Source organism: Cucumis sativus, chromosome 3 (genome assembly GCF_000004075.3).
Source record: "Cucumis sativus cultivar 9930 chromosome 3, Cucumber_9930_V3, whole genome shotgun sequence".
Taxonomy (NCBI): Eukaryota; Viridiplantae; Streptophyta; class Magnoliopsida; order Cucurbitales; family Cucurbitaceae; genus Cucumis; species Cucumis sativus.
This window is the reverse complement of record NC_026657.2, coordinates 23,524,876-23,549,813: the sequence shown is the minus strand read 5'-3', so window position 1 is coordinate 23,549,813 and position 24,938 is coordinate 23,524,876. Positions and strand designations below refer to the sequence as shown.

At 29.5% G+C, this 24,938-nt stretch overlaps 2 protein-coding genes across 4 annotated transcripts; both read left to right on the top strand.

Annotated features, from left to right (window-relative positions):
- Positions 1-8,785: 8,785 nt before the first annotated feature.
- LOC101217672 (uncharacterized protein At3g27210) lies at positions 8,786-11,699 on the top strand. Of its 2 annotated transcripts, XM_031883322.1 has the most exons (4): positions 8,786-9,194; positions 10,148-10,603; positions 10,799-10,879; positions 10,962-11,699. In XM_031883322.1, exons 2-4 carry the CDS (start codon positions 10,519-10,521, stop codon positions 11,366-11,368), a joined length of 573 nt encoding a protein of 190 aa, XP_031739182.1. In that variant the 5' UTR covers positions 8,786-9,194; positions 10,148-10,518; the 3' UTR covers positions 11,369-11,699. The 2 variants fall into 2 exon arrangements, with proteins under 2 accessions (XP_031739182.1, XP_011651566.1); XM_011653264.2 differs by lacking the exon at positions 10,148-10,603 and having other exon boundaries at positions 8,788-9,194.
- Positions 11,700-20,273: 8,574 nt separating this feature from the next.
- On the top strand, positions 20,274-24,766 carry LOC101217446 (triacylglycerol lipase 2). Of its 2 annotated transcripts, none has more exons than XM_011653263.2 (8): positions 20,274-20,534; positions 21,493-21,606; positions 22,612-22,863; positions 22,969-23,112; positions 23,342-23,382; positions 23,579-23,658; positions 23,775-23,870; positions 24,031-24,766. In XM_011653263.2, exons 1-8 carry the CDS (start codon positions 20,370-20,372, stop codon positions 24,357-24,359), a joined length of 1,221 nt encoding a protein of 406 aa, XP_011651565.1. In that variant the 5' UTR covers positions 20,274-20,369; the 3' UTR covers positions 24,360-24,766. The 2 variants fall into 2 exon arrangements, with proteins under 2 accessions (XP_011651565.1, XP_011651564.1); XM_011653262.2 differs by having other exon boundaries at positions 23,339-23,382.
- The last annotated feature ends 172 nt before the right edge of the window (positions 24,767-24,938 follow it).

Genomic DNA, 24,938 nt, shown 5'->3' with positions numbered 1-24,938 from the left:
CACTAATGTGATGCAAGCTCACTTAGGTTTCAATATTTAAAATCAATCAAGAGCGAAGATGCTAACAAACTTTTTAAGTAAAAATAACTTACCATGTGCGAAACCACATTGATGTATGAATATGGCAAACTTGAATATACTTTTCTTAAAAAAATTCTTGAATCAATCAAACATAGAGGAAGATGAGTTAGAGATTTGCAAAAAAATATAACTAGTGGAGACGTAAGTCGGTCTCGAGTCAAGAACATACAAGGTGGAAAATTGGTTCAAATGAACCCATTTGTCATTTTACACTAGTTTGTTTAGACCCTTGAGTAAATATTTCATAGTAGTCTTATTAAATCGTACATCTTTTTTCGGTAGATCCAAATAATAGGTAGGAGCGTAAACTAGAAACTCTCTAAAACTACAAACATAGTTATTAAATCATTTAGCACTACGTGAAGACATTCCTCCTAAAGTTGTTAATACAAATAATAGAAATTCTCTTATAGTTACAAATAAAGGAACATATAAAGTTGAACACAGTGAAATAAGAAATATGGGACCTTATGGGTGCATTCAATCCTTAAATCCTTTTTTTTTTTAAAATAGTGTTATTTAAATAACTATTCTCAAAAGTAGCTTGTAGTAAAAGTATTATATAAAAAATAGGTGGTATATTCGTGTGCTCAGTACATGATTAAATTAAGTCAAGGATCAGATACACGACTTAGCATGGAAGTCGTGTACCCAGTATGCAACTGGACTGCCACTTATGTCAACACTACAAGAAGTAGGGATTCTGCCGCAAATACATGCTTGTCTAAAAAAAAACGTCGAAAATGGCTATGCTAACATAGAAACGCACATTGGGGAGGAAGTTGTGAGTGCCACGTCATGAAAGGAAACATTGACGCACAATCGAGATGGTGTAGGCAAAGGGTTTTGCCTAACGCATGCTTTGCTGACAAGGTCAACATGTCGACAACAAGCTAATGTTGCCATCGGGTCAGAGTGTTGACAATATAGTTTGATTGACGTTCGGAAAACCTTCTTATAATATTTTATTATTTTATTATTTAATTTTTCTTGTTACTATTGGGATTGAATACAATTGAAATTTAATTCATATTCTAAAAACAGTCAACATAAAATTAATAAAATATCAAATCGAATTTATATTAAAATTAATTCAAAAATACACGTCTGTAGTTCGGAAAGTACATAAATAATGAAAACTAAAAACATAATCTAAGCAATGTGGATGCAGTTTTTCCATGCCTTCGAATCTACAATAACACGAAATTAAGTTTAAATATATATCACCAATAAGAAATTAAATAACGTAAAAGTTAAAAATTACGTACATTAATGAAATCAAGGTCATCTCGCTGCTCAAGTGAGTTTTTCAATCATCTTCTTCATTTCTTCCATCTGGTAAGCATTTTCTTCTTGCCTCTAGTTACTTTCTTCTTCTATCGAGCTTTTAGCTCAGTAACCTTCCTAGCGTGTATCTCTCGCTCATGGAATGTAGACGAAAAACTACCAGCAATGTGTTGGGACTCTTTGACCTAGAGCTCCAACCAAGACCTTTTGAGTAGTTTGATCATCTACCCAAGGCTGTATGGCATATCTCATCCCCAAAGAGTAGTTGAAAACTCTATGGGGTGGGCTGAGACTGGAGTTCCAACATTTGATTCTGCAATAACAAGTTTATTAATTAAGTAAAACAATCAAATTAAATGTATGTACATAAGAAGACAAAAGTATCGCATTAACTTACATGAGCATCTGCACCCATCGGCGAAACGAACTAACCACCCCGAGCATGTGTTTCCTTAAACAACTCGACACGATCGACTAGGTGAGCCCATTATTCAAAGAGATCGTGTTGTCGTTTTAGAAATGACTTACCGCTACTACTGTGGTTGTAGAGTAGCTTCGCTCTAGCAACCTTATTCATCATTGATTGCTCCTACATGCAAACAATAAAAAAATGTTACAAAAGAAAAAATGGACTACTGTTTGAGAACATTAAAAGTTCTAAATCACCTAAAATTGTTGAGTAAGGTAGTGGTCGCATAGGAAGTGCTGATCTTCCATACGATTCTTCAATTTGGGGGTGAGTTTGCAAGTGCCAGTTCAGGATCACTGAACTTCTTATATGACAATGGTTCTGCTCCCTGAACTCCTTTCAGGTGGTGAGCATTTGATGCTTAACAAATCGAATAAGTGTTGGATCTATGAAATCTAACACAGACCATTGCTACAAAAGAAAAGTACACACGAATTAGGATTCTATATACATACGTAGGTAACATATATGTATGGGTGATTTAAAAAATTGCCCATAAAGCGCCCTTCACGAGCTCGATGTACTCTCGTGTTGACCATGGTAAACGATCATGTTAAAAATCGTAAACGATCAATTAGATCATGTTTAAAATGATATTTAAACAATCTTGATATTCTCGAATATAAGAAAGATGAAGTAGCTTCATAAAATCTTGCCGAAAATGGTAAAGATGAAATAGGAGATTCTAACATAAGAATAAATCGTTTAAAAATAAAATAAAGAAAATTTGGAAGATGAGATAAGAAATCTAGGAGAGAAGATGAATAAATCACAAGGAAGAAGAAGAAAGAGAAGTGACGAATTGTCCACAATATTCAATAGCAAATTTGAAAATTATGAAAATATTTTACTTGTTTCATGAGATTTTATTTTTTTGTTACACGGACATTAAATGTTTTTGCGTTTTTGTTACATTTATGTAAATTATACTAAATATTAAACATTTTTTCGTATATATATATATATATATATATTTGTTTAGATAATTAAAATTGATGCTTTTTATAATTATGTATTTCAAGCTCTCCACTCGGTCTTCGGTCTTGTTCCCAAAATGGTAAGTTTATTGAGTTGGTAATCTGACCACTCTTATCCCTAGCAATCAAATAATAATAATTAATAAATTAAGAAAATAGAAAATCTAAAAAACTTTCACTTCCTTCCATTTAATTGAAAAATTTACCAATAAATATCTCTCACAAAACCCATCAAATATAAATATTTATAGATAATTTGACAAGTATGAATTAGATTATATGGCCACCAAAAATTGGTATCTTCAAGACACATTACAAAAGTTTTGAATGCGAACGGAAATTACACATAATAATGGACACTAACACTAAGTAATGAACATCTATTACAATATTTATAATAAAGTTATCTTTATTGCCTTAATAATTAGAGGATCAATTTCTTCAAATTGCGATGAAGTTGGGATTATTGTTATTCTTTCTTTTGTTTATGATATTGAGGAAATGAATGAAGTTGAGATAAGCGGGTTGCAAGCCAAAAGTTGGATTCACAATTTTGTATTCATTCATTTTCTCCTCACCAATTTTCATTTCAACCCTCAATAATTTTGGGATCAATCACTTATTGGAGTTTTTATCAAATAAAATGGGTTTGTTTTGATGAGTAGATATTCACAATTTTTCATTTCTATTTTATTATAAACAATAAAATGTTGATATTTTAATTTGTGTGGCTAGGAACTTTAAAATAATATATATTATAATCTTCATTTTGAAAAAAAAAAAAAGTCTTTGAATATCATTATCATTCCATAACTATTGGATAAAAACTTATAGCTAGTTAGAGATTACAAAGAAACGTTAACACTAATAAGTTAATTTTTACTATTTTAATCTAATCATTTCAATCCATCAATTTTAAAATAGTTATATACTTTTTAAAAATATTTGAGATAAGAGATTATCGTAACTTAATTTTATTATTATTTTTTAGTTATTTTCATAAGGTTAGATTTTTTTTCTTTTTATTATTATTATTTTAGCACTGATTTGATATATTTAAATTAATACAAAATATTCATTTCTTCTCTCTTTTCTTTCACCAACTTTTTTTTCTATTTTTTATACCAATAAGTAGTGTGAAAATTCAAATTAGAAGTACGTTGATTGCTAATAAATAATATTATATATCAATTAAGAACAGGCTTGATTTTGCAATATATATTTTATCAACTAAATTAAATGAAAGCTGATTTATATATTTAATTTAAATCTATTTGAAAGATCAAAAACAAAAAACAAAAAAGATATATATTATATATATATTTTTGTTTTGAAGCAATCGTAGGTGGAATAGATACTTTTGAGACAAATATAAAACAATTTGCCACAAATATAAATAGTCACTTTCATGGATTTAATAATTATATAAAACAAGATAGCCCTATAAATTAAATTAAAAAAGAGGAAAAATAATTAGAATAATAAATAAAAAAAAGAAGTCATATTGATTGAGTTGAAAAATGTGTGTTATTAGATTTTAATTAAATAATGTAAATTAGAATCTTATTTTCCAATCTAATATTAAAGTCGAATATCAAAACAGGTAGGTATAGATGTAGAGAAATTGGTACACTATTCTTTATTTTCCTCCTAAATTAAATTAATGTTGTGGTTCATGCACACACCCCTTACAACTTGGTTCACCTTACCCTCGAAAATTACCAAAATTGCATCCAAAAATAAACAAGAATTTAAAAGTTTTATAAACTAAAACAGGCAATTTAATTAAATTAGATTAAATTAGATGTTTGTTTTTATACTTTGATTACATGTTTGGTTTTAGGTTGAGGTTAATTAATGTTATTTTTTAACGCAAAATTGAGACTAATTTACAAAATTTTGGACATGAGGTAAGGTAAGTATGATTTGACAATTAGTTGAATGAAGTTTTGGATATTAATTGTTAAATTGGAAATAATTACCTGCCTAAACCTAATCAATCTACACTCTGTTTTTAATTTATCTAATTAATCACCAATTGAAGGTTTGTAAAGTTTTAGAAACTTGCCAAATGAAATATTATATGATTTGAATGATTTCTTAAATTGAAAATTTAACAATGACTTTTACCCAATTTGTTGGTATTTTCTTTGAATTAATTATTTCTTCTCAAAGGTATTTTATAATAGAATAAATCCCACATGGGGCAATTTAGAACTCCAAAGAAACTTCAAACTCTGTTTTGAGACCTAACTTTTAGGACATTTTGCCCCACAAGTAGGATTTAATTTGTTTATTATTACTATTATTATTATTATAATTATTATAAAGCTCATTTATTTATTGTTTAAAGTATTTAAATTCCAATTCATACTTTAATACACAATTATCTAATTTTTAGTTATTAAACCATATTGAAGTGAGAACCACGTAAACAATAAATTAGAATTGGTTAGTTTTTCCAACAATATATAAAATATTGGATCCAACTTTTTAATGTCAATTGCACCATGTTTAATTACGATTGTTTAAATGGCCTTTAGAACTATATATTTTTTTTATTATTATTAATATAGCACATAATTTAATGTATAACTAGACAACTCACTTATATCCCCTTGAATGTTGTGGGATCATATGATAAAATTACTTCAAGTCTATTTTAAATGTAGATGGCTTGGATTAATATTTGGAATATTTCTATAACAGTCAAGATAGAATATTGAATTTTCAATTCATATTGTTCCTTCACATAAAATTTTAACCTTTTTTCTTCCTTCTTTTTTAAGCCAAGAATCAATTTTGTAATTTACAAAAGGTTCTTAGGACCCAAGAGCCCCTTCTTTCTTCAGAAATATTTGAGTGGGTTTGTTTTCAGTTAGAGAGGAATTTTTTTTCTTAACCCAAATTCTAAAAAGAAAAAAACAAACAAAAATGTATTTATAATTGGTATGAATTTTGAAACAGATAACCACAACAAATAAACCTTTTTTTTTCTAAAGGTTGAAGGTTAGATGGGAGTAGTTTCATATCAATGGAAAACTATAATCTTATTTGGTAACAATTAGATTTTGAAAATTAAACTTATAAATATTATTTTTACATATACATTGTTCTTACAAATGTTATAGAAAAAACATAAATGAAATAAATGATTAGTAAAATAGATTAATGTGAGGTTTCTATCAAACTAGTTATAGTATTACCTTTGATTTTTAGTTTGCAAGGGCTGTTCTTCACTACTCGATTAAAGGTAGTAGTATAAGTAGATATAATAGCACTCTCTTGTTTTATACACGTATGTATGTGTATACATCAAAAGTAGGGTTTTAAGGATATATCAAAAGTGATTTTAATGCACATATGTGTTTGAACATGTACCCACACCATTATTAAAGGCATATAAAATGTAGTCATGTCAAATCAGAATAAAAGACAATTAAGTCTGTGAATCAAGTGCTAGAAGAAAATGAATTATTACTTGGCCATTTCACATCTACCTGAGCTGAGGATTAAGTGATTTATGATTCAAACATTTTAATTTTAAGTTTGTAATCTTGTTTTACTAGCTAAGATATATATACTTTTTTTACGACGGAGATGGTCTAATTTTAATGATATCACAACTTAAACAACTTTAGAATCATTCCAAAATATGTATGACGGAGGTCGGATATTCCAACTTTTCTGTTCAAGTTTACCATTACCACAGTGATTTGGGAAATTTTGTGGAATATATTCTAAAGGGTTATCTTCAGTTTTATTCCTAAGGGAATTTTCCAAAAAAAGATCTTATTTTCTATTTTTTTAGTTAAAAAATTGATGGATATGTATAAAATCTATGAAGCATATATACATATATATCTTATACATATCTAACACACAGTTTGGCTTATATGTTTTGATTTTGATATATCTAACCCGTGTTTCACGTAGATCTTTTTATGAAGTAAAAAGAGAAAAGCAACTCATCTAATATTTTTCAACTCAAAATTAAAAACCTATTTAAAATGTGATTTTCTTGTCTAAAACTAAAAGATAATAAATAAATAAATTATGAAATCTTATAACGATCTATTGTTATTATTGCATTTGAATCATCATAACCTCTCGTAAAACATAACCCTATAGTTTAACGGAGAAAACTTTTCTTTAATTTCGCATTTCTCAATAATCTTCTTCCTCTTCATTGATCAGTTTGTGCCCTTCTTTTTATTGTAGTCTATTGATTATTGTACTTCTATCATTTACATATACTAGATTTTTAAAGAAAAAAGTGTATCTTAAAAAATATCTTAATTATCCTAGTTGTTTAGAAATTAATGTTGATAGAGTATATAAACATGCAACGAAAACAATTAGATCAAATATCGTCATAATTACGAGAATTTAAAGGATAGAATATGCTTTGAAAATTCACTAAACCATAGATTTAAAGTTCAAACCTTTGTAACTCAAATTCACTATGAACTAATGTAATTGTTGATCATGAATTCACCAAGGACCACCACACAAATCTTCTCTACTAATCTTTGTACTTAGAACTTTGGTTGTGGGATTAAATTAGTAATCAATTTGGGTAGATATATTTGTGTTCACTTGATATAACCATATTTAGTAAGTCAACATTTCACAAGCTGTTCATAATTTTAGCAAAGTCAAAGTGTCGCTTACCCCCAAAATTACTTATTTGTGTTCTTAAGCCTTGATTGATCCTCTAATGAACAATTGGTTTATAACCCATCTACTAAATTAAATCTCTCTTGGGTCAATGAGAGGGCATAGTCTCTTTTTTCAAGACCTAGAATCAACATTTAAAGAAACAACCTCTCTACTATCCTTAGAAATGGGTAAGAATGAATTTTATTTTGCACACTACGTTTCCAACTATCAACTCGATCTTAACCCTACAATGGGAGCTGGTTCATTGTCTTAGTGCTATTTAGTTGGTCTCATTTATGTAGATCTAGAGATAATTTTGAATAAACAAAAGTTCATAGTTAAGTTAGAATTAAGGTCAACTTACCTAGGTCACCAAAGTCAAAATAGTTAGTTTTAAATAGTAAATAATGTTATAATGTAAAAGTGACTATTTCATGGTATGATCTTATGAAAACTCTATTACATAGGACGTCCTCACTCGCATGTCTCCACATGACCAATTTAGGACAATATTGCTTGTGCTAAATACAAAGTAGGTTGCATCTGTATTATCATCATAAGACACCCCAACCGTATTCTTATACTATAGAGCATTTAGACTATCAACTCAAACCTGATCAACATTTATGTCACAACATAAAGTTCAAAAAATCATATTATAGTCAAAGGACCTTAGTTTACAACGAGCAAACCACTTATTTAATAACATTTATTGAACAATACATGAACAACAACTATTATTAAATATTAACAACTCACGAGGCTTTAGGACATGAAACCCAACAAATGTATCGTCTAATTCTATCATCATCATATCTTATATCTATATTGGAGTCTGTGCTTCGTAGAACAAAAGTGAAACTTTTTTATGGTTAATAAGTTTTTAGTTTCAAATAAAGCAATCGGTTAAATAAAAAATAAGTGTGTATTAGGTATATTTTTAAAATTAGAAAATTTACCAAAACAAAAATGAAAGGTTGAAACCCAATTAACCAAAACGGATAGCACAAAGTGATTTTTTTTTAAAATTGAGGATTTAAGTTTGTAAGTTTGAACCTAATAAAAGTTATATATCTTTGAATAACATAATTTTACTCTTTTTTGTTTGTTTTTAAAATTGATTTTGTGAAAACATAACTAGTAGTAATTATTTAAAAACCTATGAGAATCCCAAATGGAGCCTAAACGTTAGTATGATAAAATAATCTTAATTAAACCGTAATTAACATTTAAGATATTAAAATTGAAAAACTCCCATTTAATTTCACACAACATTCATTTCAAAGACTGTTTGGCATTACCCCACAAGTTAATGCAACCTTTCCTCTTTCATGCCCGAATCCTCTCTCTCTCATTGGTCTTTCCCATTACAACTTTTCCACTTCCCTCAACAAAACATCCTCCTCTTTCTTCTTCTTCTTCTTCTTCTTCTTCTTCTTTCCACTTCTCTCTAACACCCCATTTTCGATTCTCCATTTTCCTTCCCTTATGATGATCGCACTAGCATCAACTTAAGGTGAGATCAAACCCCAAAACCACTCCATCAATGGGTTCCTGTGCTTCAATCCACAGAAATCCCGATTCCGCCATGAAATTCAAACTCTCACTTGCTTCCAAAACCACCGATATGGAAATTCCCCCTTCACCCATCAAACAAAACAACACTCCCATCAACCCCACCGTCTTTCTCAAATCTCAGACCTCCCCTTCTCACTTGGGTACTTCTACTTTTCTTCTTTTTCAGTTTCTACTACTGTAATCGCCTGTGTTTTCTTCTTTTTGCTTCCTTTCTTTTAATGATTCCTTGTTGATTTGTATTTTTGTTGTGTCATGAACTTTGATGCTTCACAATCTCTGCCTCTTTAGTCTTTACCCCACTCATCTCAGAAACAAAATTATATGCGATCTAAAGTGTTTTTTGCTTCTCGCGTTATCCCTGATTTGACTTTAATTGCTTTGTCATGATCTAAACCTGTTTTGTTTTTCTAATTGAATATTTTATTGAATTATTGCCTTTTGGACATATATTGATGAATATGTATGATAAAGTTAATCTAGGCCCCATTTGTTTATATTATTATTAAAAAAGCTGAGGAACCCATCTTTTTTTCAATCTAAATCTCCATAGATTGATGAAGAGAAGGGCTTTAATTTTCACCTTGTTCTTTTTCTTCTTAATAATTATTCATTAAAATTAGAGACCCCAGTTTTCTTTTCTTATGGTTTGATGATAAAATTTTGAGATGGAATTGACTCTTCTGTGTATGATGGAGATTCTCCTTCCTTTCTCCACTGAAAGCTCTGTTTCCAATTAAGCTATGCTATGTATTGTTATTAGTGGATTTTGTGCCTAGTTATTAATTGGCATATTAAAAGATCTAAGAGAAAAATAAGTGTACTAAAGATTTGTTTCAAAAGTTTACCGAGTTTCAATCATATTGTATTGATCACACCTAGTAATTTGTAAAATAACTTTTTGTTTATTAGTTGATTACCTTTTTAACTTTAAAATAAAAATAAGCGGTTTGTTTGTTTGTTTCTTTTGATTTGTGTTTCTTATAATTTGTTGCATAGTGATGCCAGATTTTATCTGCCCCTCTTTTGTTAAGGGTATTGTGATGAGTTTCTCTCCATCTCACATTAAGGATAGTGAGCAATGCTTGCTTTTCAGGATTCAAGAATTCTCATGTATTAAGCTTGAACTTGGGAACTCGAAGAACTTCTCTCGCACGTCTTAAGTTATTACCAACAGGACTGCCTTTTTGGGCAAATTTATTACTATTCCTAGTTTAATTTATCCTTGCCTATTTGGTTTTTGGGGCAATGGAATCAATTGCCTTGTTTAGTCATTATCAGAGAACGGAGAAAATGATGGATGGAAGTAAGACTTCTATTCCTAGAATTGCATAGCAGAAGCAGTTTCTGGTCTTCTCGTTAATAAAGAAGTTTTGTCTCCGTTTCAAAAAAAAGAGCAGTTTCTGGTCTAGGATTTCTTTCACAAATCACAAGGATGCTGTAACTCAGTTCCATTGAGATCTTCAAATGTTTATTCACTCGTCCTTCCTATGTTTGGGGTTCCAAATTTTTATTGTTTTGATGTGGTGGCCCAAACTCATTATGATCAAAGGTTACTGTTAGAAATCTTTCTACCTATTTGTCACTGTGCGTTTTTTCTTTTATATACTCTATTGATTATGTTTTTCACACTAGTCTTGTGTTTTATATGCATTTATTTTATTAATTTTTCCTTTTGCTCTCTATCACACCTATTTTTGTATCAACTCTGAAATGTTGACATTTGAGTTTTGGTGTTCTCTCATAGGTAGCAAAGATGAAGCGTTTTTTGATTCACGAGGCTGGTTGGATTCGGATTGTGAAGATGATTTCTACAGTGTTAATGGTGGTAAGTAGACATTGGAATTCTTTTTAATGCTGTTTGCCTCCTTCATCTCCTTTCTTAGAGTATTCAATTGTAATGGCTGTAGATTTCACTCCTTCGCGAGGAAATACTCCCGTACACTCCAGCTTCTCCTCTGGTACTCCTCGGATCAACCAAGTTCATGGCATTGATGATCAAACTCCAATCACCATTCCGGAACCATCGCCAACCGGAAAGAAGAGGCTGGCTGAACTTTTCAGGGAGAGCTCTAGAAATGGCACAGACAGACAAGCCAAACCGACCCTAAATGAACTCGCCTTGCAGTCGAATCCTGAAACGCCTTACATTTCAGGAACAAACTCTGTATGCAGCAGTGAGAGGACCCCAAATGGAGATGTCTGGGGTGAGAAGGAAAGGCCATTTGGATCTGTACAATGCTGCCTCCCAAGCTTGGGATCATGTCATAGCTTTGGTGACCGGAGGAAGAAGGCAAGCCCTGCCATAGCTGTGTAGTACAAGCACTGATCCAACATGCCATAAGCTGTGAATTCCCCTCTGGTTCTGCCATTGTGAGACCCCAAAGCTCATGGAGTTCACAATTGTTCAGAAATATGTAAAGTTCTGAAATATTCGAAACAAATGCCGCAGCAGTGATGGAGAGGCAGTGTTGCTGTTGTTGAAGGCATTGCTTATATATAGATATGTTAGATTCCTAGTACAGTGTTTCATATCATATGTAAGAAAACAAAGAGGAGAAAGGAAGAATAAAGGTATAAAGAAAGTAATAAGACTTTTTTTTTGCACCTTAAGTTTGTTTTTTACTATGAGAATTATAATTAAAGCCTTTGTGTTGTTTAATAAAAGAAGAATAACTTTAAACTTTTTAATTTTAATCTTATGTCTTTTTAATATATTATATTGCAAATTTTGTACTCTGGTTTGGAGTTAGAATTTAGTTTCAATGTTAGAATTGAATCAATTTGATTTGATTAAACGTAAAACCTCATAAATTAAACTATCAGAATTAGATTTTGGAATTCTTCAAATAATGATAATTGTAATTTAACCATCTTCTAGAAAAAATAAAATTGCAATTTAACCATACATTTAACACATATATCCTAAAAATCCACAATCAATTTTATGATAATATGGTACGGTAAAAAAAAGTTGAAAAATTCTAATTCTATACCATCCTGGATAAGCGAGAATGTTTACGTTTCTACTTTACCCTTTAAAAAGAATATGCGTTCACACAAAAATTTTCAAAGAAATCTCACTCGCTCAATTTTGATATTTAATTTCCTTTCATTCTTTCTCGCGAATATTACTTGAAGTCTTCTAAATCTAAAGCTTAAACTTTAGAATTTGGAGTCTTAGTTTCTTAAATCTTCAATTTTCAAATGAGAGCTTGAAAAGCTTCAATGTTTGTAGCTTGAAAACTAAACTTGTATCTTCAATCTTTAAAGCTTCCTGTCTTCAAATTTTTACAATTTCCCCCCTTAATTAAAGGGTAAGACTCCTGTTTATAGAGCTTCATGGACTTTGAGGAGGCTTGGGCCTGGCCTTTACACCAAATTAATTGAGTTTTGGGCCAAATTAACCTTCAATTGAATCCTATAGGTTATGGTTGATAATGTTTGAAAGATGTGATACATCCATAATGTTTAAATGTTTCCACGATTTGAAGAAATATGTAACGGCTGCAGAGATTATGGTCCTCCTTTTCAATAAATTAATTCCATACAACACATGTTGACCTTTTTAATTAATCCAAAAGGAATTGATGGTATGTGGCCACTTTTTTTTAAAAAAATTTACGGATAGAATGTAACCCAACCCGTATTTTTGGATCGGTTGGATTGATAACCGGAATTGTATTCTCAATCCAACTCATAATTTAAATGTTGGGTTGGGTTGTAAGGTTGTATTATTTATTTATTTATTTATTCATAATGTTTGTAAAGTTTAAAATTGTTGTACATACCATATCAATAAATACATACATGCAAAGTTTTAAACATCTATAAATTCAAGGTTTCAAACATCTATGTCAAAAGGTTATTGGGCCATTTTGATTCCAAATAGAAGTTGAGGAGTATTCGAAACTGTGTCAACCTTTACTAGATTTGAAAATTGATATATACTAAAGTCTAATGCGAAATTTGAAGTGAATTTCGTCTTTTAATATTCACTTGGTGTGATGGTGGATGCTTCAAAATTATTCAAAAGTTTAAATTTTTTTAAATAACAAAATTTAACGCCTAACCCAATTTAAAAGATTATTTAAAATAAAATGGATTTGCATATAAAATATGTGATTGTGATGTGATCACATCTTACCTTTTGTTTTTTAATTTTAGTTAGGTTTGTGTGAAATAGTCATTTGATTGGCTTCTAATTGTTATTTGATTACTTTTTACTCTTTTTTTTTTTTTTGTTTAATTTTGGTTAGCCTTATAAGATAGATTTGATTATTTTTTTGTCATATTAATTTTCTTATATTACTTGATTGTCTTTTGGTTGCCATCTAATTAGCTTTTACTTTTTTTGACACATTTAATTGTTATTTGATAGGGATTGTTATCTAATTGCTAGTGTTATGGGTCATATTCATTTCATGTTTTTTATTTTTTCTTTTTAACATTTTTCATCAACAAATTGATAATGGATAGAATGATAGTGCCATTTATTTAATTAGAAAATTAAGTAGATGTGAATGAATGAAATTCTTGGACAGGAGAAAAACGGATATGCAACAATAGTATGCTAAAAATGAGTAGAAACTCAAGAATCTACCAAAAATTAGAACATCAAAAGATTGATATACAGTGAAAAGATAGTTAAAATTGTTTGATATTAATAAAAATAAACAGTAATTTAATGCTAAAGATGTGGACAATTTATTTAGTTACTTTAGAAATTAAAAAAAAAAGAAAGAAAGAAACAAAATAGATTTTTGCGTAGTTGTTGTTGACAAGAGTGATGGACGTTTGGTAGTCAGTTTCTCTCTTATCACTTGCCGGCCACCGCTCCCCAATGCTTTGTTTCTATTTAGGAATGTGAGAGTGGGAGAAAATGGCTAGGTTTAGAGCATGGAGAAAATGAAATTCTTCACTTTCATTTGCTTCCAATTTCTTTTACCCAAATCTTTTACATAACTTGGACCCAGATTTCAAAATCATTTTGGTGTTTCTATTTTTCATTTTTAATTTTGCATCAACTTATGAAATTTACAAGCAGACCATCTCTAGCATTATTTCATCCAAATCTTACCAAATTTGGAATTAAAGTAATGAAGAAAATTATTTGACCAAAATACAATCCAACCGATTAGGTCTATTTGAGAGATTTTAAATTCCATATCTAATAGGATTTAGTTCTTTAATTATTTATTTATTGTTATTTTTTAAATTTTGTATCTCAACTTACCTTAATGGATTTGAAGGCCTTTTTTTTATATATATATAAATAAAGGTTGATAGATTTGAAGTCAAACTTCGGCAAATTTCTTAGAGATTTTTTTTTAAAGAAATAATAAAAAAAAACCAAATTATTTACACTAAATACCTTACTTTTCCTATCTTTTTGCTTTTGCCTTTTTTGTCCGTCTCCATTTTTGGTCTTCTTTTTTTCTTTTCAAAACTTCCATTTTCTGTCTTCTTTTTTTACATCTTTCTCACCCACACCATTAGAAGAAAGAAGGGAAAGAAAGAGTCGTGTGAACACAAACCCGGAAAAAAAGAAAGTGAAGAATGGGCAACAAAAGGTGAGGCTAAATTTTCTCTCTCAATCTTATTTTGCCGAGCACCAATGTCGTGCCCCACGCTGTCCGCAACCATTGATAATGACCCCAACTCGGTTGACAGACTGTTTGTGAGAGAGTAGAGAAAGTGAAGGAGCTGAGAGGAGAGGGAGAGAGAAGAGAATGAAAATTGAGAGAATTTGGAAGGAGGAGGTGGTGGTGGTGGGAAGGAAATATGAAAAGAAAAAATAGTCTTCACTTATTTTAAATCTTCTCCTCTTTTCTTTTTCCTTTTTTTTAAATTGATCTTTTATATTTTTAGTATTTTTAAAAATAACAAAATAAATTAAAATATCTCAATGCATTGTGGCTATCAATGATTGTAACTATCAATAGAATTGAAATTTTTGTCATATGTTTGTAAATATTTTATAAAATTTACTATTTTTGATAATTCTCTTCCTTTTTATTTATTTTTTTACTCAACTTTTAAGCATTTTTTCTTAAAACATTTTAATTTCAACTTTATATTTTATTTCCTTTTTATTCTTTTTATTATCCCTGTATATATATATGCATACATGTGAGTATATATACACATATGCATATGTCTACCCACATACATATACATATATATATATATATACTTTTTGAATAAGAAATTTTGTAACAATCACAAATTATGTAAATTAATGACGAAAGTACAAATACTAAAATTTAGGACTAATTAAAAATTGACATGTGTTCCAAATGAAAATTAAAGACATAAATTGACAATTCTGATGATGTGACATATTTTTATTGTGAACATTGGATGGATCAAATTAATTATTTTAATCTAAATAAATAAGCAAAAAAAAATTAATATAGCAAAAATGCTAAATATAACTAAAATCCATGTGGTTAAGCCTATAGATATGATCTATGGAACAACTAGACTCAAACCCATAATGATCACCAGAAAACTCTATAAATAGAAGTTTAGATATAAATTTTTACTCTAAAAGGTCAGAGAGAATTCTCCCGAGAATCAAAAGACTCTTGAACTTCTTAAGCTAACCACCCTCGAAGACTAAAGTAAGATTGAATCCAATTTTAAGAACAACGCGTGCTCTACTTCCTCAAATCAAATGTATATATTTAACTAATAGAGAATCAATTGATCAAATACTAATGAATCAACCACATAACATCAATCCAACATAAGTACAACATCGTTCAACTCCACAAATTAAATTTCTATCAAAATATCAGGTGAGCATACATATACATATATTTATGCATATATCTATATAAATCTACATATACATTTATTTTACAAAACTTTATTTATCTTTTTAGTAAAAGATTTGAATTTTCATTTCATTTTTTACCTCCAACAGGAGGTTTTTTTTCTTCTATTTTTTCTATATATATACATATATATTTTGCATAAATGCCTCAAGCAATTTTTATCATATCATAGTCTGATTCTAGAGATGTAAACGGATTGGGTTGAGTTAGGTTGAGAGACATTTTCAAGTGGATTAGGTTGTCAATCCGAATTAAGTTTCGAACTCAACCCGTAAAATATGGATTGGGTTGTCGGATTGTATTATTATTATTTTTTTCGTTTCTAAATTTTAATGTTAGTAAACGAAAATCATCAAACATAAATCAAATATGTTTCGCATCAAGTTAAGCAAAATAAAAAATAAAAACTCTCGAAACTCATAAGATTTTTTAAAACTTTTATTAAACACACTACTACAGAAATTGGATTAGTTGACATTAATAAAGTGTCAAGTAAACCTATCCTTGGCGTTTTAACAAGGGTCAAGTAATTGATTGTGACAGTCGATTACTTGATACTAAAAACCGTAAAATGTTATATTTCTTGACGTCATTTTTGTCTCAAGTAAGATATCACATTTGACACTTTCTACGTGTCAAGTAAGACAATAAACTTGATTCTTTTTATATGTCAAGTAAGATAGAATAGTACACACTTTTTACATTTCTCATATCTCATTTCCTGTATTACATTCATTTCAATAAAGATAGATTCGTCAACAAAATAAACTCTCTGGTCAACAATATAAATTCATTCTTCAAGAGTAAGTCATGTGTACACATAATTTACAGTAATATACATAATTTACAATAATATTATACAAGTAGTATGACTATACATGTCTCTCCACAAACTACTCTCAATTTACAAAGATAAATAAAAGCACTAACTAAAAGACTCTAAAACATTATAAAATTATGTTCTGGCACTCAATAATTCTGTCTTTCCGAGTGTTAAATGCTTCATGAAACTTCATAGTAAGTTTCAATAATTCTTGAAGCAACAACCTAAACAATGATTTAAATTTTATTAGAAAATAAAACTAAAAGAAGCATTAATATTATGAAGAGATTCTTTTAAAAATATAACAAACCCGCAAATATTTACACTGTATAGAACAATTTCAAAAATGAAAAAAAACCTACATGCCTATAATGAAAAATATAAAAAATGACCCGATCAACATGCGATTAGTTGGTCACTCGCTTGCACCATATATTTGGTACAAGTACCAAGATCATTTAGTGACTACACGATACTCTAGATTTGGTTGCATGATTATTTAGATTTGGCTACCCAAATCTAAACGATTGTGTACAATATCCCACGATTTTTTTCAAAATCTTTTATATTTGGTACATGATCTTGAACAAAATAACATTTTAAAAAAATATATAATACAAGATTTATGATTGATTAAAAACAAAGATCATGATTTCAAAGAAATTATAAAACAAAAATTGCAAAAAAAAAAATTGCAAAAAAAAAGAAGAAGAGAATGAGGATGGATAGAAATTAGAAACCTGAAATATTTTTAAAAAATGGTTGGCTTTATGATCTTTTTGATTTTGTTACACGGAACATAAATATTTTGGTGTTTTATTATATTTATGAAAATTAATCTATTATAAATAATGTTAAATAAGGCTCGTTATGCTTCATATGTCACTCTCTCCATAGCCCATCTAACGTATCATATGTCTTCAAGAGTGTCCAATTGCCATGTCACTCCATTCACATCCCATCTACCTTGCCAAATATTTTAAAGATGTTAATCCTCCTCACGATTATCAAATTAACTATAAATAGTGACATTCGATAGGTACGTATATTGGAAAATTTTCAAATAAACAAGAGCAAGTGAAGTTTTTTGAGACTTTCTATTTTGTCAATTTTCTGACTTTTATTCATTTATATACTAACTTTTATTTATTTCAATATTATATTTTCTCGATTTATGTTTTTGGACCTTATTATTATGACAATTAAGACATTTTTGAATTATTAAAAGACAAAAAAAATTTAAATTACTAAACATTTTTTTTCATCTTTTTTTTGTAAAAATAGAAAACCATACATATATATATAAACATTTTATTTTCTAAAAACAGAAAACCAAAACGTTTTTTTCAAAAATAAGAAACCAAAAGCCAAAATAGTTATCCAAAACTTAATTTTTAAACTTTCATTTTCAATTTAGTTCTTATTTTCAAAATTTACATCTTTAATCTCACTTTTTCACCAAATATTAACTTTTAATTTTGAAGCTGATTTCTACAATTAATTTAAAATAATTGTAAAGTAAACTATTAAATTTAATTTTAATAGTTAAAAACAAAAGGAACTTAACTAATTATAATTTGTTTAATTATTTTAAATTAAATAATAGATGTTGACATTAAATATGAAAGTGAGTATTTGATAAGAAAATTACATGGAGATTGAAAGGGAAAATCTTGAAACAAACAAAATCAAAATTTTAAAATAAAACTATAACATATTAAAAACAAAAATTTAGAGATAAGAGTGTAAAGTCATGATCAAATCTAAGGACTAAATAAAAAATCTCTTTCTATATTCTTCACATCTAACATAAAATCAAGATATATTATTACCACCCTAACAATGCATGCACACTATATAAAGATATCTCAACAACTTTCTTATGTGATCTCTTTTCATTACGTACCCCTCTACATTTCTTTAATAGATAAATGAACCACACTCATATTTCTAATATGGTATTAGGGTTTAAGAACTCTAATTAGATTGAATATGTACTTCTAAAAATAAAACCTATACTGTGATATATATCACAGAGTTATATCGTAGTCCAATTGTATTTACGTTGTGTTTAGGGTTTGAGTTTAAATTTCAAGTTAAAAATATTTTGTCTTTTTTTTTTTAACGAAAATTACAATTTTAATTCTTAAACTTTAGTTGGTAACAATTTAATCTTGACCGTCTTTAAGGAGGTGTGTGTAGAGAGCTAAAATGTAATAAAGATTATTGAAAATTAAATAAGTGTTAAGATGCATGAATAATTGAAATCAAAACGAAAATGAGATAGAAAAACATGAAAACAGTAGATAAGAAATAAGATTGAAAATTGTTGAAAAGTAATACAAACCGAACTCAAAACACTCAATTCAAATATGAGTTTAGATTATATTACAATACAAATTTCATTTCATTATGACTCACTAAACACACTAAAAAAAAGTGATTTAAGTTCGCATTTTATAATTTAGGAAGATTCAGTCTCTATCATTAAACATATTAGTATCACGTGATGACATTCTTTATATGTGTGGATTGAGGATGAAATTTATCTGCATATACTCACATATATATACATAGATAGATATGTATACACTAAAGACTAAATTGTAAGTAAAAGATTGCAATTTAATTGTAATGATTTTCACTCGATGATTGTAAATTGTAAAGAATAGAAAAACTAAATCATTATATACTAAATCACTCAATTATAATTGATATTATTGTGGTCAATGTTATAAATGAAATTATGTTAATAATAGTTATTGTTGTTCGGATGATTCTAAATATTGTAACCGTTTTATGGTTATAAGGTTGTGTTTTTAAATATGTTTTACCGTTGTAAATCTATCTAAAATTAATTTAGATCTAAATGGAGGATTTTTGTGGGAGTGATTTTTTTTTAAATTTTGAAATGCTTTAGTTTTTCTCTAATCAATATATTTTTTTTAATTCTATTTCTTACTTTGGCTAGTGGAGATGTAGGTTGAAAGATTATGTTTAATACGAAGGTCATATCATATTTTAGTTATAAAGTGCGACACTAACGAGGATATTTGATTCTAAGTATTGATATAAAATTTCTTTTATAAATATGAATGAATGGAATGTCCATCTCCATTACTAAATTGTTGCGTGGTATAAGAAATAATAGTTGAATAGAAGTGTGTTTTGTTACCTAAAATATGGATGTATGTAGAGAAATATATTGAATATTGAGGAGTAGGAGAAAAAATGTGTAATGATTGTATGAATATCCTTATCTTCAGAGAGTGAGTATGGGCAAACAAAATAATTGGGAGAGTGAGGATACAGAATTAACATAACGATGATGATGATGATGCAAACGAAAAAATGGAAAAGAAAGGAAAAATGGAAAGCTTTCCCATCTTAACCGGCGAAATTGATCCAATTTAGCCTCAAAAGCTGCCACCTCATCCAAAGGTGGGATCCACTCTCTCATTAAAACCCCCTCCCCTAAACTTCCTTGCTTTGCTTTCTCATACGTATCCATCGTCCCCTTTTGTGTTCACACTTCCAATTTCTTTTTCTTTCCTTTTATTTTATTTCTCTCTCCTTTTTCTCACTATAAATAGCCTAAAAAAGAGAGAGAGAGAGAGAGACAGACAGACAGAGAAGTAGTAGTGGCGGTGGAAATGGCCTCCTTCAGGGGGTTTTCTGTTGTGATGACGGTGGTGCTCACGGTGGTTCTTGGTGCTTGTTGCGGCGGAGGACACGGCGTCGTTATTGGTTCCACCGATGAGTTGGGCATCTGTGCTTCTGCTGTTACCGGTTATGGCTATAAGTGCCAAGAAATTCAGGTATGAGTATAAACCTTTTCTATCCACAACGCAATGCATGTATAAACATTCTTATAACCATTTTTCACACCTTCCACAATCACTTTTTATTTTATTTTTTAAACTAATCTTATAAATATATCATCCACCACTAATTTCTTGTATTTCAAACTTTTTTCATTTAAACCACACTAAAAAAAGGAAGAAATATAATGGAAATTGAAGTCTTGCAAAAATATGAGAAGAAATATGCTTAATTTTCGAAATTCAGTTTTAGTTTTTTTATTTTTATTTTTAGAAGCTAAATTTATAAACACTTGTTTCCTTAAAATATGGTTAAATTTTTTTGCTTCCAAAGAAATTGAAAATGTATTTTAAACCTTCTTATGAAATTAATTTTAACAAATGACTTTGTTTTTTGAAACAAAAACTTGGTGTTAAGAATTTTGTTTTCACCGATTGAGTATGGTTAGGTACACTATCTAACACTGTTATATATGCATTGAGGACTCGAGTTAAAATGTGTTGGTCCTAAATAGTAATATGGAAATACGATTTTATTTGATTTTTTCTTTAATTCAAACATGATAATATATATAGAAAAAGATGGGTATAATTATGGCACACATTATTCTCCATTTATATCAACACCGTTTCCTTTTCTTTTTCTTTTTAGAAATGATATTTCCTTTACAAACTATCTACGCTTGACAAAAACCCACCACAATTAATTCATTCATATTTTGTCCTCCACATTGTCAACTTTTACAATATATTGTACCACAGTTAATTAATTTTAATATATATTAACTTTTTTAGGAATGTTCTCTAAATTAATAAAAATTAACTGACAAATTATGGTAAACAGTATTTAATTAAATAATGATTATGGAAAATAGAAGGGTAATAAAATATGAATTTGACAATGAAATAAAAGCCTGAGGTGTAATATTAAGCTATGATTATGGAATAACAATAGGTTACAACGAAAGATGGATACATTTTGAGCGTGCAAAGAATCTCAGAAGGACGTCGTGGAAATGGTGGTAAAAGCAAGAAGCAGCCGATCATCATACAGCATGGTGTGCTTGTGGTATATTTTCCTCTTAAAATTAAATCAACTTTACTTTACTCCTAATTTAAGTAAAATAAAATTTAATTTTTCAACTCGTTCATCTTCTTTTACATCTTTGCAAAGGTCACACTCCTTAACCATTATTTTGCTATTTTAAAAAATTACCCTTTATTATATCTAAACATTATTCAATTGAATAATATATATATATATATATTAAGAGATTAAATTAGTTTTTTCTGTCTACTCATAAAAATAAATTAAAGCTCCTCTAACCATGGCACTAAAAAAATTGTAATTTAAATACACTTTGAACATGATTGTGATGTGAGGTACTTTTAATTAGTTTTTTCTTCAAATATATGTATGGATAAAATGCTCCACACATAAAGATTTTAACATCATGAAGATTATATCCCAATTAAATACATTTTTTTAGTAAACCAATTAATTTATTTTTTTTAATGCCTTTAAGAAAAGTGTTTTTTTTTTTCTGTGATAAGTTTGTGTTTGTGGGTGGTACATTATTATTAAACAAAGCTGTTTAATCTTTTCCACTATATTACTTTGGAGGGATATGTATTGTGGCATAATGGTATGCCACATTGAGAGGCTGGTGCCATGAGGCATTTATGAGTGAGCACCACATGTTCCATTCTTTTCATCAATTTTTTCAGCCTGGTGCCATTTTTTAATGCAATAATTAAAGCATTACTGTTTTTTTCTTGTTTTAATTACTAAAATTTAAAGTAAAGTGTCGACTGCCTTTTGTTTAGTCAAAAGTGCATACTCTAAGATTAGACATTTCAGTAAAGAGACCAATTTGATATTTCAATCTTATTTTGGGTTTTTTTAGTTATAAATCATTTTTAACTCTTCCGTAATAATTTTGAACACAATGATAAAAATTATGAATGTTATAAACAAAATTGACCTTTAATTACTTTGTCAATATACATAGTAAAATAGTTCAATAAAAGTTTGGACATTTCATTTTCTTTACTTTACTTTTGATTTGAACAGGACGGAGTAACATGGCTACTGAATTCGCCGGAGCAAAACCTGCCAATGATACTTGCAGATAATGGGTACGACGTTTGGATTGCAAATACTCGAGGCACTCGGTTCAGCCGCCGACATACCACGCTGAACCCGACCGATCAAGCTTTCTGGAATTGGTCTTGGGACGAGCTGGTACTCTATGATCTTCCGGCCGTTTTCGACCATGTTTCTCAACAAACTTCTCAGAAGATCCACTACGTTGGTCATTCCCTAGTGAGTCACATTGAAGTATATATAAAGTAGATTATTCATTTACGCAAATTTAGTTGAAAGATAATGTAAAGTCTGAGAGGGTTTGTGTGTTTACGAGGAGGACAGGGAACACTAATAGTACTAGCCTCATTATCGGAAGGGAAGTTGGTGAGCCAATTGCAATCCGTGGCATTCTTGAGCCCCATCGCATATCTCAGCCACATGACTACCCCTATTGGTGTCCTTGCTGCCCGATCCCTTCTCCCTGAGGTATGCTATACTACAATTCTTCTACTTTTAAATGGACAATTATATAAAAAAAAAATCTCACTAGACACACTATGATGATAGTAGTTTATTAGTTTTAGTCTCTATCACTATTAGGCATAAATATTATAAAACAATTTGAAACTTTTTTTTTTGTTTATACCATTGTTTTCCTAAATTTGAGTGGATTCTGTTTTAATATGTTTTCCTTTAAAAAAAAAAAAACCAGAAGGTTACTGCGCTGTTGGGTATTGCGGAGTTCAATCCAAAAGGGTACGTAATTTCTCCTTTTCCCAATACCTATTTTCCATTTTCTTTGTCAATAAATAGCAAACATAATTATTGCCTTTAATTATTTAAAAATAAAAAAAATATTTTAAATGACAAAACATTTGAAAATATAATTAAAAATATTACAAAGTATCACAATCTACTGTTATTTTTATCTTTGTTTAATATCAAATATCAGGAAGGAAGTGGGGGACCTTCTGAAATCTTTGTGCGCTCACCCAGGAGTCAATTGCTATGATTTGTTATCTGCTTTCACTGGTATATCTATCTACCTTTTGGCTTTCTATAGAAATCACTTCTAATTTATAATCGATGGAGATGCATATGGAGACCTTTTTGATAATTTATTTACAAATTCTATTATCAAAATGCAGGAGTTAATTGTTGTCTCAATTCATCTACCGTTGAACTCTTTCTCAAGAACGAACCGCAATCAACATCCACAAAGAACATGGTTCACTTAGCCCAAAGTAAGCCTTGCACTTTTTAACTCATACATATATATATATATATCACACATTGTGGCAAATTCTGTCATGATCTTTTATTCTGTGGTTCCGATTTAAATTCATTTATACATAGAAAACATCAATGTTAACAAATGTGTGTGTTTTGATTGGGTTGGAAAAGCTGTTAGAAGTGGAGTATTGGCAAAATACAACTATGGGAACATAAACTACAACTTGATGCACTATGGAGAAATCAATCCCCCACTATACAATCTCTCCAGCATTCCACACGACCTCGCCATTTTCATCAGCTATGGCGGTCAAGATGCCCTCTCTGATGTGAAAGATGTCGACCTCCTCCTCGACCATTTCAAGCTTCATGACGTTGACAAGCTCACCGTCCATTTCATCCAGAACTATGCCCATGCTGATTACATCATGGGGGTCGACGCCAACAACATTGTTTACAATCCTCTCATTTCCTTCTTTAAGAAGCATGGTTCAGTCTAAATTGAGTTTGCGGGTTTCAATTTTTGAAGAACTATATGACAAGAACCGGGGTTGATAGTAGCGAGAAGAGTTGATTTATGAACCTCTGTGTTCTACAATGTTAAAATTGTTGTCTTTCATAATGTTAAAACTTTTAAATAATAATGCAATATTAGTTAATAATTTGGAGTTTTAAGTATACAGTTCAGGCTTCAATGTGTATGTGGGGGTGGGTATAGGAACTAGTCGTAAGTCAATTTTCGCTGTTTATTGCAAATGTGCTATGTGCGGTGTCCATAATTTCTTAGTCTTCGTCCATTTTGGTATTAAAGTTCCAAGCTAGGCATGGAGGATGGACTTTGGGTTGGGATTGCTCGAGTCTGTTTGACTAGAAGCCATAAAGAGGATGGGAATCTCTTAGAGGAAAACTTGTTAAACTGTCCCCTTATTATTGATGAATTAATACAAATTGTAAATACCTTGTTGTAAAAATAACTAAACTTGATTCAGTGTTTGGGGGTCCAAGTTTCTACATCACCGATTTACTATTATACTCCTTCACCATGACTGACTTGAAAACGGCGATTGCATACATTTCCT

Bases quoted from the DNA above. Each gene is read 5' to 3' on its own strand.
- LOC101217672 (XM_011653264.2), top strand. From the start codon at position 9,023: ATGGGTTCCTGTGCTTCAATCCACAGAAATCCCGATTCCGCCATGAAA. The intron at 9,195-10,798 runs GTACTTCTACTT...GTTCTCTCATAG, and splicing joins GACCTCCCCTTCTCACTTGG to GTAGCAAAGATGAAGCGTTT. The intron at 10,880-10,961 runs GTAAGTAGACAT...TAATGGCTGTAG, and splicing joins TTTCTACAGTGTTAATGGTG to ATTTCACTCCTTCGCGAGGA.
- LOC101217446 (XM_011653262.2), top strand. From the start codon at position 20,370: ATGGCCTCCTTCAGGGGGTTTTCTGTTGTGATGACGGTGGTGCTCACG. The intron at 22,864-22,968 runs GTGAGTCACATT...CGAGGAGGACAG, and splicing joins ACTACGTTGGTCATTCCCTA to GGAACACTAATAGTACTAGC. The intron at 23,871-24,030 runs GTAAGCCTTGCA...GGGTTGGAAAAG, and splicing joins CATGGTTCACTTAGCCCAAA to CTGTTAGAAGTGGAGTATTG.